Here is a 20,450-nt window from a genome sequence, read left to right as displayed (position 1 = left end):
TCTCCTTCATGAAAGAGCTGTTCATTATGAAATTGGGGAATTTCCCAGCACCCCAACACAACCTTCAAAAGCAATCCCAACTGTTCCAGTCTCTCCATATATACATTAAATATCTTAAGGTAATGTCCACTTTTACTTACCATCATAAACAAAGTAAGTTCCATCTTTGAAGACTGCAACAGCAGGCAATTCAGGCAATGTCACATACTGAAAGAAGTGGTTTTCAATTAATCCACTGAAGATTTAAAAGATTTTTAAACAAACAAAATCTTAAAATGTGGAAACATAGTCCATCTCAAAAGTCCCAAATCTTTCCCTCTCTGAAGGAAAAATCTCAAAGTACATTTAAAAGTCTTCTGTCTACATTTACTAAAATACTTTTTAATATGCAGAAGCTGATAAATTTAACACAACAAACATTTTTGAGAGGTCAGTCTCACAAAGTGAAAGAGAAGCAGGATTTTACTAGTATCTATATATGCATGTTCATTAGTCATGAACTTTAGATAGCAGATCATAACTTGAGGGTTTTATCAATCATGTTCTCTGTTCCCAATATGTGCTGCTGTCAGCATACCCGTCATACCATTATTTCTACCAAATGGACAGTCAATATTGTTATCGATGTTACTATTTTACTCTACATGTCCCACTAAATCTGGGCTATTTCCTGTGGTTCAGGCTGATAGGAATATAAAGACACAGCTTCAGATGACATGGTTGCAAATAGTCCTTATTTAGGCAAACAGAACAATGAATGCCTGCATTACTATCTTCAACATGATACTTAGGGCAGTCAGCAATACACTGAAAAAATATCCAAGCTGTAGAAACCTTTCCCTTGGAACTTAAAAGAATCTTATTCAGCTCATGTTTTCAGTAAACTGCCACAGAAGAAATACTGCGTCTACTCCTTACTGCTTACTACCATCCTAAGTTAAAATTCTACTAGCATTTGTGGTTAAGAAAGGACTGTATCATAAGCTTAGTTTTGATGATGATATTGGCTGAATTGTCTAACATACTGATATGTTTGGGAAACATAAGAACGGTATCATGAGTGCATTTCCAAATTACATGTCCTCTGTAATCATTCTGCATTTACGTTTATTTCCAAGAAGGATAAAGCATTAGGTTTAAAATGTAACAGCTCACATGAATGAGCAAGAAGATAATTCTAGATGACACTATTCTTGTATTTGCCCAAAATATAGTTTAGCATCTTTAAGGGGTAAATCAGTCTATGTAGAGCTTATGGATTGCATAAGATGGCTGAAACTTGGAACAAGATCACCTAACGTGACAAAGCAAAACCTAAGTCTAACAGTGAATACTGTCATGCAAAGCCTCATTACAACTAGCAACCAGTGATTTCATAACATTTTTCCTTCTCTCGATAAAATACTGTGTACTGTCACTACTTCAGTTCAAATAACATATGTGGGAAATGACATTCAGTAGGAAAAACAGCTCAGTGCTTACATCACTATAAACAGAATCTCAGTGTGTTCCAGCCTTTTACACTCCTTCCACTGCATGAATGAACAGTACTTTTCTTGCTCAGTGGGGTGAAGTGCAAATAGCTATATTTAAATTGAGGCAGCTTTTGATACAAGGCTTCTGGAAATTCAACAATACACTATTTATAATGAGGCCAGTTCTACTTATGATGTTGGAAAATACAGGTGCCTGAAAAAAAAAATTATGCTAGTTCTCACCCTGCTAATCCCAAATTCATTTCAAAGTCATTCATTATCAGGTATGGAGTAGACTTAGGTCCCACTTGGAGATAACAATACATGAAACAGCCTCTTGATTTTCCTTCAACATGTTAGCAATAATGATTAGACTAACAGTAGCCACCATTTTTCCACCCTTGTGACTAACTGTAAATAATTTCCTTGTTACAGAATCCTCCAAAGAGCCACATGAGAATTCTGCAGCCAGTAGACTGGATCAGTTGATCCCTGGGCAGACTAATGTTTTGATCAGCTGTATTGCACAAGATGAAAATAACTTCACTTTCACTTACTTCTCTGATTATTAGGGTACCAGTGGTACTCCGTGTCAGAGACCCCCAAACTGGTTATAAAAGCAGTTGGTGAAACACCTGTCAGGAGCAACAAGAGCTTCGCATTGGCTAAAAATCAAATTATCTACCTTTTTGACCAGGTTGTACAGTCCACATTAAATTTTGCATACCTTCTGTTTAATTTTATTAATACGACTGAACAAGTAATTTGGCCAATAAAAAGCAATGACAGACTGAAAGAATTCAGTTTGTATTCTTTCCCCATATAGACTCAAAAATCAAATGTTTCAGTGCAATTAATTTGGAATTTATCAAAGCCAAATATATTGTAAGAAGCCATTACTGTGCCATCAAAATAGCAAAATTACATATATGAGAAGAACTATACAATTTCTGTGGAAATAGTAGGAACTGAAACAGCTTACCTCAGGCAGCACATCTTCTGAGGCAGAAAAAAAGTAGGTATAAACTATTAGTTCTGAAGCAACTTCAATGTATTTTTCCTGCAAAAATACAAACAATGTTTTTAATTTCTGAACTTTTAGTATGCTTCAAAAGAAAGTTGTGACATACCATATCTTCAAAGAGTAATTAGAGAATATGATTATGACACAAGATTGTAAAAACATTTCAATAAACCTAAGAACAATGAGAATTTATTACAAGCATGCACTTCAGTCTTTTAGAAGATATTTTAAACTACATCTGCGAATATCCAACAGAAGTAACTTTATCTAAACAAGCTTCAAACCTTTAAAGGAGATTCACCACCAACATAGACAAAAAGTACACGATGCCTCTTTTGCACATGCTCAAACATATGCTGGCTAGGAAGTGGCCTGATAAGAGGTCTGTGAGAAGGGAAAAAAAAGAGAAAGGAAAATCTCAGTTTCTGCAATCTGTGAAACCCAAATAAAATCCCCCCAAAAATGCCACAAAAAACTGTATGGGTTTTTTCGTTGTTGTTTTTTTAAAAAAACTAAATTCCCCAATGCAGATTCATTTAACATTTCCATTTATTATTTCAGTTTCAACTAAAACAAAAAAATATAAAAATCCCCCCAAAATAAACTTGTTATGTACCTCAAATAGCACACTTAAATTTGAAATTAAAATTTTAGTACAAAATGCTGCTATGATGTAAACATGCATGCCATTTACTGGCCACAGAATCACAGATTGGGTTGGGTTGGAAGGGACCTTTAAAGACCATCTAGTTCCAACCCCCCTGACATGGGCAGGGACACCTTCCACTAGATCAGGTTGCTCAAAGCCCCATCCAGCCTGGTCTTGAACACTTGCAGGGATGGGGCATCTGCAACTTCTCTGGGCAACCTGTTCCAGTTTCTCACCACCCTTGTAGCAAAAAATGTCTTCCTTATGTCCAATCTGAATCTACTCTCTTTCAGTTTAAAATCACTGGCCCTTATCCTGTCAGTGTGGGTCCTTTAAAAAGTCTCTCTCTATCTTCCTTATAACCCCTCTTTTTATAGTGAAAGGCCACAATAAGGTCTTCCCAGCCACAATAAGGTCTCAATCATTTGAGAAATAAAATTCTGAATGTAAGCACAGCAGTTAGAAAATGTGGTCTTACAACTAAATAATCTTTTAACATTCTGGTAAATTATTAGAGATCACTGATATTCCTGAACTACAGAATTCTGAACAATTATGTACCTCCATGAATGCTTCTTAATTAAAATTTAAGAATGACGGAAAGAAATGTGATTCTTTTTTCTCCCTAAAGATTACTCTCTGTAATATTTTGAGGCCACAGGCCACTGTAGGGAAGGACGAAAAAGCAATCAGAAATTGTTATGAACAGTTCCGTAAAAGCAATTTCCTTATGGTGCTAACTGCGGAAACTTTTCAGATGCATAACCATGTATTAAACAGATATTTCTAAGGTAACTTTTGAGTATTAAACAGATTCTGCCATAGTAATGATGTCTGTCTATCAGCCAACATTTAGGTCAGTATTCTTATTTCTGGCTCCCATGAGTTACATTTGTTCATAGTTCCCACTATTTTGAAAGGCCCTTAGTTCTTGCACTGTAAAGAAAGGATGGTGACCAGCCCGGCTGTACTTACTTCCTCCATGCCAATCACCACCAGTCTCACATGCAACCACATGTATAGTACATACCATTTTTAACTTCATGTCAATGTCTTGTTCTTTTTTAAATAATTTCTGCCCCACCTCAAAATCCTACAGAATTTTTAAGTCAGCAGAACCAGTCTCACAAAAGAGTATACTTACCCTGCCACTCTATTAGCAAATTCAATTATATCATCTTTGGTTCTAGGTCCTCTGTAGTTGTATGCCAAGTCACCTTTTAAGCTAAATGAATAGCAAAGACAAAAAAGAACAGAACTGAAATCAACTAAACTCTATCTGCACATGTAGAATTCCTTAATCTTCACACGGTTATTACAGTGACTTCTTAACAAGCGATAAATAAGGTAATTTTTCAAATAGATAAAAAGTGGTCAGCAAAATATAAAACTCAATAATGCAATACAATTATGGAGTAAAAACTTGTTTACACCATATCTGATTTATTGACTTTTAGAAATAACTAACATTCATGATTACTTTTTTCTAGTGCACAGCAGTCATTTACTTTGTAAACACACAAATCATGTGGAACATTTGCTTATGACCACACAAAAAAAACGCACACACCCAAACCAAACACAAAACATTCAGCATTTTTACAAGGACTAATCCCTAAGCAGTATAAGACAAACATATAAACTTCTTTAATGCTTTTTTATAATTGAAAAATACCAAATGACCTGCAAAACCTTCTGAATTTATGAATTAAATTAAGCTTCCATGAAGCGTTGGCCAGTTTACTGTGCTCTGCTGACAAGGGATATAGCACACTTGCACTACAAGAATATTCAAGTAAGTTTTACTAATTCTAACAGGCTTTTGTTGAATCCATATAGATTTAGGAAACTCACAGGAAAAAAGTAATCATAAACACAATTTTCTATGCCTCTATATGCCAATAAAGTTTTTAATTCTTAAAGATTAGCAAACTAAACACCTCTGACACCTTTCTGAGAAAAGTAACTTGACCAGGTTTATTAAATATTATGAATAGTATTTGCTTAAACAATAACCTACTAACAAACTCAGTAAGTTCACAATAAAAAGTACTCCAAATTAAGTATTTATTTAACATGACCTTGTACAGGACTATACATGTTACAGTAAGTACATTAATATCATTACCGATGGGTATTTTCCTATAAATTTTGTCGTCCGTTTATTTTTTTTTTTTAATTACTTCTCGCACTTCACCCTATAGTCACCTCTACTGTCATTTACATAAGATTTTCAGGTACAGTGAAGAGAAGAGAGGTAATTAACAATAAGAAAATGCAATGAGCAACTCACAAAAAGTTAAGAGGAAGACTCAGATATGCACTTACTGCCTGAATCACTCTAAAGGTGTCAAATCAATTGGTGCATGAAATTCCTTTTAATAATAATGATTTAATATATATTTGAAATATACATTCATATACACACACTTTTACAAAATTGCTTAGAGAAGAGCAGTTAAATAAGTTCCAAATTTGCTAACCTGCCTTTAAAAATTCTGTTTCTAAATAAGTTTCTAAATAAGTATTAGTATGACTGAATTTCAAAGCAAACCGTCCAGTAGAATTCAAAGATAACGTCACAACAAGATGAGGAAGTATTTTTGTTTGATTCTATTTTGAGGCTTTTTTGTGGTTTGTTTGGGGTCGTTAAGCAGAGGGGACTGGGCTTGTGGTTTGTTTTTTGGTTTTTTTTTTTTTTTAAACTGTCATGAAATCAGTGGTAGGATAGGTGACTGTTAGAAATTCAATGGGAAGCATCAACTTACAGCTTAATTGTTGGATAGCCGCGCACTCCAAATTCAGATGCAATACCTGAAAGAAATGTGTTAATGCCAATGTGAACCAAGACTTTCTTGCTCTTTTACCTTAATCTTTAAACATAGTTTACTATTCAAGCAACATAAATGAAAAATCTGGCACTTAGTTCAGTATAAATTATTTTAATTGCTTCCAAGGAGCTGCTGTTATGATGCTACATCATTAAATTTTGGACCTCTTTCAGAGGTATTGCTGGCTCCCAGCATAGGCTCTCCATTCATATGCCACAAGTCAAATGTCACGAGAATCCTCTAAATAGGTCTGATCGGTCAGTTTTCACCAAAAGGTAGTATGCATTTAATATGCACATACAATTGGGCTCTGAAAATATCAGAGGCAAGAATTAAGCATCATGGGTATCGAGCTGTAAATACTAATGCTTAAAAGAAATACAAAAGACAACTATTAATGTGCTACAATAACAGGTAACAGCAAAAGTGCAATATCATACTGTAGTAGTTACAAAAAAGTCCGTTTTTAAAGCATATTCTGCAGAGGTAAATGTCTATATTCATCAACTTCACCAGAAGGAAACACTTTCTAAGCAATCAGTTACTCAGCTGCTGCTTACTAAATTGGTAATAACCAAGAGAATTGCAGAACTTTTTCCCCCACCTCGGGTTTATTGAAAACCTTGTACCTTGCTCCCATCAATTAAAGGAGTACAATTTGTAATCGCCCTTCCAGTTGTGAACATAGAAACTGCCACCTTAAACTAAACTTACCAATCAATTCAGTGTTTTCCAAAAGTTAGACTGAGTAGTCCCAAAAAAGGCTAAATATAAGTCTAAAATTCTGACAAATGCTCAGGGAATTCCCTACTGAAAAACAACCCCTGCACTGAAAATGCACCAAGATTCAATACTTTTAACAAACATTCTGAAGTTGCCAACCACATACATGCCAGAGAAGCAGATGTGGGAGGACCTGTGTGCAGGGTTCTCAATAACAGTTTAGAAATTGTGACCCTAAGATTGGTTGCCCAGATCAAAACCCTAACTGCGCAGAACTACAAATAATACAAGCACCTTACCTACCAGCACCTTAGTTAAAGGAGACTGATCTAAGAAATATGTGTACTAGGATCAATTTAATTCTGATCCTTTTCTCTCATAGCTTTACTACATAGAACTAGAATGCTTTAAAAAGTGTATTAGAACATTCAAACACAAGAGCTGTTGACAGGCAGTTAATTTCTCCTTGTACAGCTCTCGAGCACATTCAGAACTACAAAACAGACTGTTTTGGGTTTTTTTTCTATAGCTTTTTAAACATCCCAGCCTTGGAGATTACTAAAATCCTCTCAACAGCATGGAAGTGACTTACTTATTTACATCATCACCTCCATTTGCTGATATGAAGAATGCAGTATAGGCAAACAGCAGCAATTATGCTAGCCCCGGGTGTGACGTATTTCTACTCTGATCACATCCAGTGGACTTCTGAGGTTAACCCCATGAATATTCAACTGATCCCACACCATGTGCATGTTCTGTTGGTAGAACTAATGTATCCTCATTCCACACAGCTACCAAAGGCAAAACTTACTGGATCCTTCATACGTTCAGCTGTGATCTCAACTCTCTGATGACAAGCTACCTGACGTTCAGATTTTTCACAGAACTTCACATTCCTATTAGGAACATGAGCTATGCACAGCCAAGCATTCACGTTCCTTCCTAGTTACATTCTGTGCCCAGCTGTATTTCCTTCTGATATTCTCAAGACTTAATTAATTTGCTTTCAGAGAATCTTTGGATTGGGAAGACATTAAGCAGAGTTGACTGAGCTTTTCATATCCAGATGTTGTAAAATTTCCACTTTCAAACTAAAAGCATTAAACTATTTCAAAAGATTTATCAGACTCTATGCTTCATAAAACTGGTAACAAATCTGAGAAGAAAAACATTTTCAGGGCACAAAGGAACCCCTGCAGTTTTTAGTAATTTTTAAATATGCAAAACTGCAGTTCAGAACAAAAACAAAGTGCCAATTCTGTTCTAGGTATCAAATACAAAAATTCAGTGTCAGGATGAGAGATGCAAATATTTCAGGGTAAGAGTTTATACAATTTATATGATTTAGAACTTTGTATACATGACTGGAATGTTGGGGATCTACCAACTCTATTCCCAATTTTGAAGTTACCTGGTTGCATGACCTTGAAACTTAATTCTCCAGACTTATTTTCCTTAAGCGAATAAGTATCTTTAAGATGACACATGAGGTCAAATTTATGTGGTTTTACAGAAAAAGCTACATACAATAAACTGGTGTTTGAGACAAGATCATTTTGATCTCAAAACACCAAACTTTGCCATACGTATGCACAAAAAACCAGGAATATCACTGAAATAAGTATTCTGCATAATGTTTTATGCAAATATAACAATCCTGAATAATCAGGTTTAATCAGCATGAAATACAAACATTACATGTATTAACAGAGTTTCATTAAATACAGGTCTCACTTGAGCCCCACTGCTCCCTATGCCTTCCCTGTTAAATATCCTCCTGGTTCAACATATATTTAAGCGAAATGACAATAAACAAGCACGCTAAAGCTAAGAAAATACTGTTAAGCATAGAACAATCCTTTCGTGTCTACCCAATGCAGTTCTCTGAATACCTGAAGTTTTGGTGTTTCTCTGAAAGTGTCAGTACGTTCGAAAGGCATCATCAAAATGAGAGCATTAAAACAGCTTCTTCAAGAAGACATTTACAGAGAAACGTGGGGAAAAATTGGCTGAACACTGATGTAACAACTTCAATGATTTCAGCAGGCTTTTGGTGTAACATCTTAAGGACTGATTACCTGAAAAGAATAACAGCAAGAACACAAGCACTTGTCCAACAGTAATACAGGAACCTAAAATTGGATGCTGTCAAGAGACACACCACATAAAGATGCTTGTATACCAGTACTCTAAGAAGCGTATCAAAAATGGATCTTTGAAAAGCTTTTACCTTCCATTTGTCAGGAAGAATTCCCTATACAAGCAGTAACAAGTGTGATAAAAAACACATGCTACAACAGGTTGTCACTTCTAGAAAGAAAAAGATCAGGAATTTGTTCTCCAGTGACTGTCTGCACACATTTTATGACACAGAAGAATGACTTAATGAAAAAAATTAAGAACAGTTTAAAAACAGAGGCTGTCACAAAATTACCCGTAACCAAACCACACTTACTAGAAAAGGAAGTTGCATCCATCTTCCCAACTTTTACAGGAGAGCCCATGTTTTTCATTTCCATACCCACTTCATTCCACACAGGCTCCAGTTTCTTGCAGTGGCCACACCAAGGTGCGTAAAACTGAGAAGCAAACACATTTGATTAAAAAAAAAAAAGATAAGTTAAAAGTAATAAATAAGAGAAGCTGATTCTATGATTAACCTTCAAATACATCGGCAAGGCTTACCTTCCAGTTGTGGTGTTAAGTCTTAATAAAACTGCCAGTTAATTAAAAGCTGGAGGGACAAACACAGCTTTTTATGACTTGGTGCTACTTTTAATTTGAAAGCATAAGTTTTAAAAGAATACATTCAATTGCTTTACTATTAAGTGATTTCTTATTTAAAAATACACTGTGCAGTAATATTTAAAAAACCTATCTCTTTTGGAATATTTTCTTCTTTTTTTGAAAGAAAGTTAAAAGATCACGTAATTAATCTATCAAGGAATATGAATTTATTTGCCAATAGGGGAACAATATTCTTTGAAAGGAAGGGCAATATATATGTATACGCATACTTCCCCAAGCTGCCCTCTGGATTTCAGTTCTTCAGCAACTTTTATACAAGCTCACTGTAAAACTGATCCTGTTTTTCTCAGGGCCAAGCAGAGCCGAGAGACTTCATTTCATCTTGCTGCAACATCTCAATGAAATTAATAGGGAAGATATCAATATTCTGGTATAACAAGATCAGGTCACAACTTGTGAAACTGGATTTTGTTTTCCTTTACATTACTGATCAATTCTGAATCAGCGTATATAGTTTTACCCACCCAAAAAATCACAAATCTATATTAAATGATTTGGGAATTTCAGTTCATGTTTGGGCGAGCTAAAGAATTTTATCTCATTCCCAAACAAGCTCAGCCTTTTTAATAATTCCTTGCCTCTGAGTAAGAAGCACTGAATTTTTCCAAATATGTTAGAAAAGTAAAAGAAGCCTCTCATATTTGATGTCATAGTGCTAAATGTCTAGAACAAAAATTGGCTGGTATAACTGGAGAATGAAACCTCTGTTCAAAATTTTTACAGTTATCAACTCCTGACTGTAAGTGTTAGGTAATCTGCTTTCCTTTTCTAAGGACTATAAAATATAGGATGAAGCCTGTCTGCATCCAGTACTCAGCCTAATTCCTGGTTCATCCTGAACAGTACAAACAGATTGCTTATCCATCCTGTCAGAAGGATTACTCTCATGCAATTTTTCTGTACCACATACAAACGATTTTCCAAATGATGAAGCAGCCTTACTACAGAGTGTAGCAGTGTACATTTTGTGTTTTGATTTCCACTAGCAGGTCTTCCCATTTTTCTCATATACTCACATCTACAAGCCAAATATCATCTTTACGGTTTTCTTTAAACCTAGGAGGGGAAAAAAAGGAAATCAATATATTATATATATGAAAATAAATAAGTGAAGTACGTGTGTGAAACAGGTAAAATCTATAATTAAGTTGGTAAAAAATTATAAGAATTCTGTCTTGTTTCTTCCCTTGGGGGTGGAGGTAAGGAGGAAATAGTTATTTATTCAGTATTAAGAATCCACCTGCACGTCATACTACATACACAGTTGTACCAATAAGGTTCCTACAACTATTTGCCTAGACAAAAGAAAACAAACAACACACACCCCACAAAAAAACACCAAACAAACCAAAACAGATGAACAGTAAGAAGTCAGAAAATGCACAAGAACACGCAAAAGATTTGGTTAGGATATCTAATCTAAGGGGAAGAAGTATTTTGCAGCTGTTCTAGTTATTAAATACTGTTGTTGACTGTTTCGAAAATGTTGCGTTTTTATAGATCAACTAAGACTCTTAGAGCATTCGCTTAGTCAGTTAACCTTAGCTTTGCTGAATGTAGACTAACTAAATTATCCTTAATTTTAACATGCAAAGCAATTTTAGTTCAACTTCCTTCAATGTTCCACTACAGGTGTGTCAGTTTATGTTTTTATCAAAGGTGCACCCAAGAAACCAACTTACTGGAATAAAAATATTCAAGTTATTGATAAAAATCCAAGACAGTGAGGTACTACTGAATACTCTTAATGCCAGACAATTGTCATCTCAGTGAACTGACTACCTTTAATAACCATAAATCTGTCACTAAGTGCTAAACCTTCTAAAAAAGAGAACATGATAAAGACCCTTGGTACCTCTTGAAATGTTGCTTACACATTTCACTGAACTGTTGTCACTACAAGATTGCAGAAGTCATTGCATTACTTAACTATTTCTATGCTAAGAATTAAATAAGCCAGGCTTTTAATTAAAGGTTTATTTTTGTGAAAGATGGGCTTCGTAAAAGTGACTAGAAATGGGAGTGATGTCACACACTATAAAATACATTATACAATATTCTTACTGTAACATTCTTATTGTGAGAGATGAATCTATATATAATTGCACAATAAGTGTGTGATCTACACTCTAAGCTAAGACCCAATTAATAAAAGTTATTGCCCAACCCATCAATTCCCAATATGCAACATGCCTATAAATGGCTCACAGGCAGTAAGCAGAATCAGACAACATTTATTATATTTTATTTGAATAGATTTGTAATGGTCCATAATGGTCTTGAAGAAATACTGACGCTGGTCTACTGTTTGAAAGAAAGAATACAGAAATCATTAATATAATCTAAGTACAGCACTGAGCATTTGAAATTTAGGATTGCAGCATTTCACTGGTAAATTCAGGCCCTTTCTTGTTTTATTGATGGTTGCAATGCTTGTACAGGAGAAATGGTATTTGCAGTGACTAACATAAAACTGCTACAGGAAAGCAGCATTTTTAAGTCACAAAATTGCTTAGTCAACCACCTCACTAAAAATTTACTTCACCACCTTAAGTGCTACAAAACTAAAGAAAGAACTAGTTAGAGTCAAGGATCTCTTGAGAACTCTAATGAAGCTCCAGCCAACTTCCAATTACAACGTCAAATAATTGGTTATGATGCAAGAGGCAGAAAGGAGCTACTGAATCATCAGATCCTGGCCCATGCTTCAATTCAGAACATCACCTTTGGTTTGCAAAAGAAGAATTTAAAATTAAACGTTCTCCTCCTGCTGCCACAGTATGATTGCTATGGGAGATTGCAAAAAGCATTAAAGCACTGAGAAAGGCTGAAATCTTACAAAAACAGTATGCAGCAAGGAAAAGAGGGAAAGAAAGGGAATGTCTGGAGGCAGAACATTCCAATGGAATTTAACAACTCTGGCCTAATATATTATAAAAAATACTGTAGTTTTTACAATAATAAATTTCAAGTTTTACCACTTATTTACAAGCACTTATTTAAACAACTTTCACAGAAACTAAAATCTGAAGTATGACAAAAACCAACTATCTAAACTCATTCTGGTTTTGGTAATATCAATGATTAAATTATTAGGCAACATTAAGAAAATTCAACATACTGTTGAAGAAAAGAGAAATCTGTACAAATGGGTATTTAAGCTTTTTCTGAAGGTGCTGTTTCCAGGCCCTGTAAATACATTTCCAAGCATAAAATTTCAGTGTCTCTTTTTAAGGGTCCTATGCAATCCTCTGTCAGCTGACACAGGCACAATCATACTGGTGGAAAGATGACATAGGGGTTACATACCCTTGAATCAAAATTATTTGTCTCAAATACATACAACTTCCCAACATTTGGCCCTGCATGATCAAACATTGTCTCAACTTCCACTTAATCCATGCGCACCATGTAATCATTAACAGTTAAAAGAAACCAGCGTGAAGCAAAGCTAAAGACCAAGGCCACAACTGCAAGGGCCTTAAACCTACCCAGCTCTTGTTTCTATTCCTCCTGTCTCCCTTCTCACCCCCCCGCACTGTTTCTTATGCTTCTAGTCCTGGGTTGAGCCACCAATGCATCCTCACAGACAGAAAAGTATTTCCTTTTTTAGTCAGGTTACTTATCTGCACTGTTATCACACTGGCACAAGTCAGCAAACATCACAAAATGATTACTGATCCGAGGCAGCCAGCAGGTTTGATCTGCATGAGCTGATAGGAACCACAGCTCTCATTTTGCATCCCTTCCCCAGCCCAGTTGGGTGATGCTGGGAAACTTGCACCTGTTCTTCCCTGCTACTTGCTTTCCTATATCCTGTAAGCTTGGGAAAGGGACCTCTACCTTGTGCTAGCAGGTATTTTTTGCACCTACCAAAATTCAAATAAAACCCAAAGTTTTCAGCAACAGCAAAAACTCCATAAAGTTTAGGTATCTATAAAATGGAAAACTTGAAACTTTCACCAGTCACTGCTTCCAATCTTTTTTTTCCCCAAATTTTTTCCTGACCTTATTCACCATTTGCCAATTAGCTAAAAAGAAAATAAAACAAACAAAAAAAAACAACCAAAAAAAAAAAAACCCATAATTGTCCTGAACAACTCACCATTTAATTCTTATTCCCAATTGCAAATACAGGCCTCTACATAGTTTTGTAGTTGAAAAATCCAAGTGTTCTAAAATAGGATTTTCTTTTATCAGCCAATTCAAAAAAGTTATGTGACTACAGAATTATGCTTCTTCACTCCCAAACAGCAATTATATTTAAATTTACACCTATGGAAACATGATATGGGAACATGATGTGGGAGCACAGATACACACTCTTTTACTCACTTTGTCTTTTTATCTTCAGTCCTTGAAAATATGAGGCACGTTTCAAAAACAAGCTTTGAAAATCAAGTCCAAACAGTTCATGTGACTCAGTTGCTTTTTTCACAATACTTTAAACACCAGAGATGCTGATGTGTCTCTTTTCACTACCCCTTCCATACCTTCCCATTCCTTCCCCCATAATTCCACTGCACCTCATTTGATCCTATGATTATCTGCTCCAGCTGAATAAGCAGTATGGTAAAAAACTGAATGGTTTTCTGAGTGCTTAGCTCTATGATTCAATTTATCACATATTGAACCCTCACGAAAAGATTGCCTTTGACTGGCTTAAATTTATCATAAAGCAGCCACCTAATGCCACCTTCTCCTCACCTACCAGAGAGTATTTTCTACGCCTCCGATTTCAATTCTAATAATCGTGCTGCTCCGTAGCACTTTAGATCAACCTGCTGATCTGACAAAAAAAATTAATTTCATCTTTGGAAAGTTAGTTTTTACTGGGAACAGCAAGTACATAGCCATCAAACCGCTAAAGCAACCACAAACAATTACACTATTCAACTAAGTTAGGGGCAGGACTACCCATTTCAACACCTCCAGAGTCTCAGGGCTGAATCTGTTGTAAAAGCACATTTTTACACTGCAATATAATTGGCACCTCAAGCAGCCATGAACTAGTCCTGCAGGCCTCCTTCTCCCTTCCATTTCTGGCCATGCACGAATACACTTATTCTCCCAACTCCTTGGGGCAGCTACACGGCAAACTCTAACGAAGAATTTAGTTAAGCGCAATCAGCTTTTATTTGAGGCAAGCATCAATCCACCAGCAGATTTACTCTACCAAAAAGAAAAAAAGTGCAAGGAAGCCTGAGAACGTTTTTTGGAAACAGCACCCGTAAAAACCGCTTTAAAGAAAATTGCAAAATTAAAGTGTTCTTCAGCTTCACTAATTGCACCTACTTAATAGAGACCACAGTATTTCTGCTAAGAAAAAGACAAACTTTTCCAGTGTGGCTTTCTTGACCACCACACTCTGCACAAAGCTGTCAGTCTGGGATCATCCCCCCCACAAAAAACATAAACAATATTTAAGTAATAAGGCAGGACACCCCAGTACTTACGACTCGCCTAGATCCTCCACAAAACCCGCACTTGACGCCACCACATGCGCAAACACTGCGAGGTAAGGACAGGCGCACCGTGAGCGACCGCCAGCCCAGCCCAGCCCGGCGGCGCTGCCCCCCCGCCAGCCGCCCGACCGGCCCGCCGCCAGCGCCCCCCTACCCCGCCCCCCTCTCGCCTCCAGCGCGCCCCCGCGGCAGCCCCCGCAGCCCGCCCCCGCCTTCCCGGCCGCCCCCAGCTGCCGCAGCGCTGCTCACGGCTCTCCTCCGCCCTTCTCCCGCCTCCGAAGCCCGCCGCTCTTCCCCCCAGCTCCGCCCGCCGGCCCCCAGCCCGAGCGCCCGGTGGTCACCTGCCGCCCAGAGAAGGCACCGCCGCTGCCCGGCGGCCGCCGCAGCCATGTTGACTGGAGCCCCGGCACGGCCGGAAGGGGAAGTGGCGGGCGGCGGCGCCGACCTTTCCCCGCCGCGCAGGCGCGGAGGCCGCGGGCGGATGGGCGGGCCGGCGGGGGGGCACGCGTTCCGGGGCCGGGTGGAGGCGGTGGCTCTGCCTGAGGGGAGCGAGGGGAGCGGCTGCCGGGTGCGGCCCGGGGCGGTGTGTGCTCCGCCGGGTCCCCGCGACCCCGAAGGGCGGCCGTGGAGGCGGGGGAGGAGGGGAGAAGGCGGGCAACCGTGACAGCGTGACACGGTGACAGGGACGCGGCATGGGTGGTCGGCGTTGTTACCTCCCCAGTGGCCTCCGGAGATGGGGCACGCCAAACTCTCCCACTGAGTAAAATCAACGCTCTGATTCCTGAGGAAGTGAATTTCGGCAGGAAAACGTGTCCCCTCCCGTCGCGTTGCCGGCTGTCTTCCGCCGGGGGAGCCCGTCCCGCACCCCTGACGGGCACCGCCGTGCCAGCCGCCCGCCTTCCGCATGGCTGTGGGGAACACGGGCTTGCTCCCAGCTGCTTCATGTCCGTATCACTTTCTTCTGCTTTCCTCATTCTCTCAAATCTGTTAGTCTTTCCTTTCTTCGACTGGCTTGTCTTTTTTTTTTTCAGTACAGATCTGCTGGTCCTCGAAGGGCAAGTAATCCAGCTGAGAAGCCTTTTTTTAAAAAGTTCAATTAAAGCAGGTCTGGGACTATTCAGCTTGGGGAAGAGAAGGTTCAGGGGGATCTTATTAATGTGCGAAAGCACCCGAAGGGAGGATGTAAAGAGGACAGAGCCAGGCTCCTTCTAGTGGAGCCCAGTGATGGGGCCAGAGGCAGTGGGCACAGCCTGAAACACGGGGGGGTTCCCTGTGAATGCCAGGAAACGCTTTTTCACTGCGTGGGTGACTGAGCACTGCCCACCAGTCTCCCACCTTGGAGGTGTTCCAGAGCTGCCTGGGCATGGTCCTGAACAAGAAGCTCTAGGTGACCCTGCTCGAGGAGGGAGGTTGGAGCAGGTATCTCCAGCAGTCCTTTCCAAACTCAGTCGTTCTGTGATTCCATGAACTGTTCCTTTCAGTTTTTTACTCCTTCAGTATAAGTTCTCACATATGCCTTTGTCCCCCATACTGGAGTTACTTTCCTCATCTACACATGCACATGTTCTTTGCTGGAGAAGGATAGTTTCTTTCCAGTGGCAATTCAGTTCCTCTGACTTCGGTGTTCAAGTCTTCTCATCTACCACCAGCAAACATTGCAGCTGCCTCACTTTTGGGCTGCAGCTCTGTGCTTGCACTCACGTGTGTATTTACATGTATGTAGATAACATGTTCTTCTCTAGCAATAAACACGAATGGGCTATTCATTACCTTCCTCACTAGGCCATGCTGGACATGGTGAGGACCTCCCCTTCACTTAATGCTTTGTGGGTACAGCATGTTGGATTCATCAAATGATCCCCAGAGTTGTCCAGCCCTTAGGAAAAGCCAGCTACCATATATTAGGTTTATTGGCTGAGAAATAGGTCAGGAACTGAGAATGTATGCCATAGCTCACATTAGAATTCAACAATGTCTGATTCTGGCTGATGGCAAACCTATCTTTTTCTTGCCTGCATTTCTCTGAAAGATTGTGCAGCTTAACACCTCTTCATAAGGCTATTTAACTTTTTTTTTCTCCTCTGCCCTGCCCCCATCAATAGGAGAACTAACAAGGTGCTAACATCTGTATTGGATAAACTATGAGAATTATTCATTGAATACAGAGAATTGCTGTTCCACAGCATTTCGCTTTCGGTATACCACAGTTAGCCAAGTGGTGTCTGTATGCCTGACCAAATGAGAGCTGGCATCTGTTTTGATCCTAATCTAGCTGCTGTCTAGACTGAGACAATGAAAACAATTTACCCATCAATCCTTTAGTGGAAAATCCATACGGGAGAAAATGGGAATAGCCAAGTGACTGTTAAATTAGTATAATCCTGTTCTCTTGCTCAGACAGTTCGTTGTTGGCTTTAAATAACTTTTGAAGTGAAAGGAACATTTTATATAGTTTCATGTAGATTTGAATAAAGCTATTTGCACATCCTTTAAGTCTTTATTTGTCAGCTTTGAAGTTTATTCTCTCTGTAAATAATGGAGTATGATTTTTCTGACATTTGCATTTTGTGAGCCAAAGTCATCTTCTGCAAGCATGTACACTATTCTTGAACTATATTATTTTGAAACTGAAGGAGTCACTGTATATTTACTTCTTTGTAACTAAATTTATGTACACCCATATACACAACATGATGCTATATTTATTTATACAATTTATAGTGCAGCTAATGCCTAAAATGCATTATACATATAAAAGATAGTTCTTGCACTGAAGCCAAGTAACAAAGTATCATCAGAAAAGCATGTGACATGCAAAAAAAATAAATAGGATAATGATAGATGAGGTGCAGAGAAATCTCAAGGGTTTTTTGTTTGTATTATTTCAACTATGAATATGTCATTTGAAAAAGTTACGGGATTAACTATTAATAGATTACCAAACTCACTGGAGTTTAGTGTAAGAAACATAATTAGAGGAGAAGAGGGGTGACTTTGGTAAAGCGTATCTGTGGCACCATGCTAAAGGAGACTTCCCACCACTACCCAGCAGGCATAAAAGGTTGTAGGGAAGGGTCAGACAAAGTGTAGAGAGAGGATGGAAGAGTAGAAAGAAAGAAAAGAAGGAAGGTGGGGGAAAAAGAGGGGAGAAGACAAAATGAGAGCTTGAACAAGAAAGAGAGACATAGAAGAAGATGGAAGAGCATTCTGAGACAGAAGTTTTGGAGCTAGATTTGGTGGTGATAAAACAACCTACATCAAGAACTTACAATAGGGAGCGGACAAGTTACAACTTATGAAAAGCCACAAAGCTGAGATGCTGAAGAGAGAATGGGTTCTACCTGATGAAGAAGGCATACCCAGAAATTCACATGCCTTCTAGTTTTGCCACCAGTAGTATCTCTTGATGCTACTATTTTGGGGTATATTTTACTACTTGTTTTATATAAATTTTACATACATTTGGACTTCATTGTGTATTATTTACTAAATGTATTTGCTATTATAGAACATGAAATGTGTAAATATCAAAATGAAGTTTACAAAATGCAACTTCTGAACATCTACACAAAGATTTTACACAAAATGTTTTCCAGCTATTCATGTTTTCCTTGCTGTTGCGTGAAATCTGAGAATGCGTGGAAAAAAATATATTTTAATTTTAGTAGGAGGAGTCCCAGAATTAACTTTCAAATTAATTAAATTAAATTTCAAAATTAAATGAGATTTCTTTTTGAAAGGATAGAAAAACATGTTTTTTATTATTTACAAGGAACAGGTGTTCCATACTTGGAGAATATTTGCCTCCGTGGCATTTACCTTTTATCAAACCGTTTAGATTACTGTGCTCACAATTAAGAACTGCTGTCAGATGTGTTAAGCAAAACAAAAATCTCAATAAATACTACTCAAGTAGTTTTTTGCATAAACCAGATAGACTGTAGCAATGAAGGGGAAGGGAGGATATGTACTTTACTTGAAAGTGGTAAGTGCACATTTGTGACCAAACGCTTCTTGTGTTGTTATATTTTTACAGAACACATCTATGCACTCTTCTAAGTACATGCCAGCTACCGAAGTGTTTGTCCTCATGTGTAAGACAAGTACTATTACAAACAACGGTATCGGTAACTGTACCATTCAGTACTGAATTTTGTCATAGACAATGTGCAAAGTTATGCTGCTATACAGAGTTTATATTAGTGCTGTTTATTTCTCTTCCATTACAGGAACAAGCTGTACTGATATGTACTATCTTCCTGTAGTGACTGCATCCATGATAGTGGGTTTGTACCACTTTAACTGTGTCAGTACCTTCCTACAGATACAGCCTAAGTCTGTTTCGTAAAATGAACTAAACCAGTAATATGGTTCTCATTAATCATACTTAAATTCAAAGTAGTGATAAACTTGTAGTGAAATAATTTCACGTCTAATTAGAAGAACAGATAATTGCATGTGTTTTGTATACCTTAGGGATTTTTTTACATGATTTGCACAAGAATGCTTGCAGTTCTTGCAAGGCACAAAATGAAGTAGAATCTGAATTAAAAACATAATTGTGGTGGCATTAATACTGTTGACACTGGCAGCAGAATTTGGCTGATCTTGTATTAGCATTTCACCTTTCCATATAACTAGTTTTCAGAACAGCTTGAACTGATCCTTAGGGTTATTTGTGGGTTGGAGATTGAATTTGGTTTTTTAAGCATCACATTTTTACATTCCTTTTTTAGAGAGATACCTGGTCTTTGGGTGTATTTTCAAAAATAACATTTTCCTTTTTATGTCTGGGCTTATTTTGAAGTTTGCTTTATCATTTATAATATATCACTTACATTTAGAACCCCCTACATTATGGTACTGCATCATTTGAAAATTAAATTGAAAGTCTTTTCATATTATCCAATACATATTGGATACTGATTTTCATGGTTGATCATGGGTGTTTTTCTTGCACCTCCCCTATTAGAGCTATATGGAGGAGAGATATGGGCATATTATAGGCTAGGTGAAGTAAAAATTTATTTCTTCCGACATTTAATGTTAGAATGATCAGTATTTGGTTTTCATGTTTTTGGCATTCAGTTTGTGTGTTTCGTTTCCGAGTTGCCTGTTTTAAGAGATTAAAATAATGACCAAAAAGTTATGTCAGAACCAGTTTAATGTCCAGGTTGACATGTTAGTACATAAACAAAGTGCTTTCTATACTAGAAACACTGACAAGAATAGGACTATGCTACCATAGAAAAGTTTTAATAACACACCATGCGTATGGTATTTTATAAATAATAGGCAATTACAGGTAATTACACCACATAATAGGTAATTACCAAGATACTAACATTAGATCTCTTCTCACACCATGCCCAGACTGTCAGGCAGAGTCAATTGGATCCTGGAGCAACGCCTCTGGTGTTACAGCAGCCTCTTCCCATTTCCATCCCTGCAGTCATCCTGCCGCAGCAGCTC

The 20,450-nt window shown here is 37.9% G+C and overlaps 1 protein-coding gene across 5 annotated transcripts in view; it reads right to left on the bottom strand.

Annotated features, from left to right (window-relative positions):
* TMX3 (thioredoxin related transmembrane protein 3) overlaps window positions 1–15,442 on the bottom strand; it is a 54,207-nt gene extending 38,765 nt beyond the window's left edge. For 4 of the 5 annotated variants that reach the window (XR_012659152.1, XR_012659153.1, XM_075084603.1 and 1 more), the window contains exons 1-9: window positions 15,320–15,429; window positions 14,970–15,024; window positions 10,530–10,569; window positions 9,161–9,284; window positions 5,917–5,962; window positions 4,293–4,373; window positions 2,784–2,883; window positions 2,458–2,535; window positions 141–207 (exon numbers count right to left, since the gene is read on the bottom strand). Coding sequence is in view for 3 of the 5 variants with exons in the window: in XM_075084603.1 (XP_074940704.1) it covers window positions 141–207; window positions 2,458–2,535; window positions 2,784–2,883; window positions 4,293–4,373; window positions 5,917–5,962; window positions 9,161–9,284; window positions 10,530–10,569; window positions 14,970–15,024; window positions 15,320–15,368 (640 nt within the window). In the remaining 2 variants the exon portion in view is untranslated. Of the gene's footprint in view, window positions 1–140; window positions 208–2,457; window positions 2,536–2,783; window positions 2,884–4,292; window positions 4,374–5,916; window positions 5,963–8,597; window positions 9,285–10,529; window positions 10,570–14,969; window positions 15,025–15,319 lie in introns of all 5 variants that reach the window. The other variant, XM_075084604.1, reaches the window with a different exon arrangement.
* Between the last annotated feature and the right edge of the window lie 5,008 nt (window positions 15,443–20,450).

Source organism: Phalacrocorax aristotelis, chromosome 2 (genome assembly GCF_949628215.1).
Source record: "Phalacrocorax aristotelis chromosome 2, bGulAri2.1, whole genome shotgun sequence".
Lineage (NCBI taxonomy): Eukaryota > Metazoa > Chordata > Aves > Suliformes > Phalacrocoracidae > Phalacrocorax > Phalacrocorax aristotelis.
The sequence above is the reverse complement of the archived record's forward strand: the minus strand, read 5'-3'. Positions and strand labels throughout refer to the sequence as shown.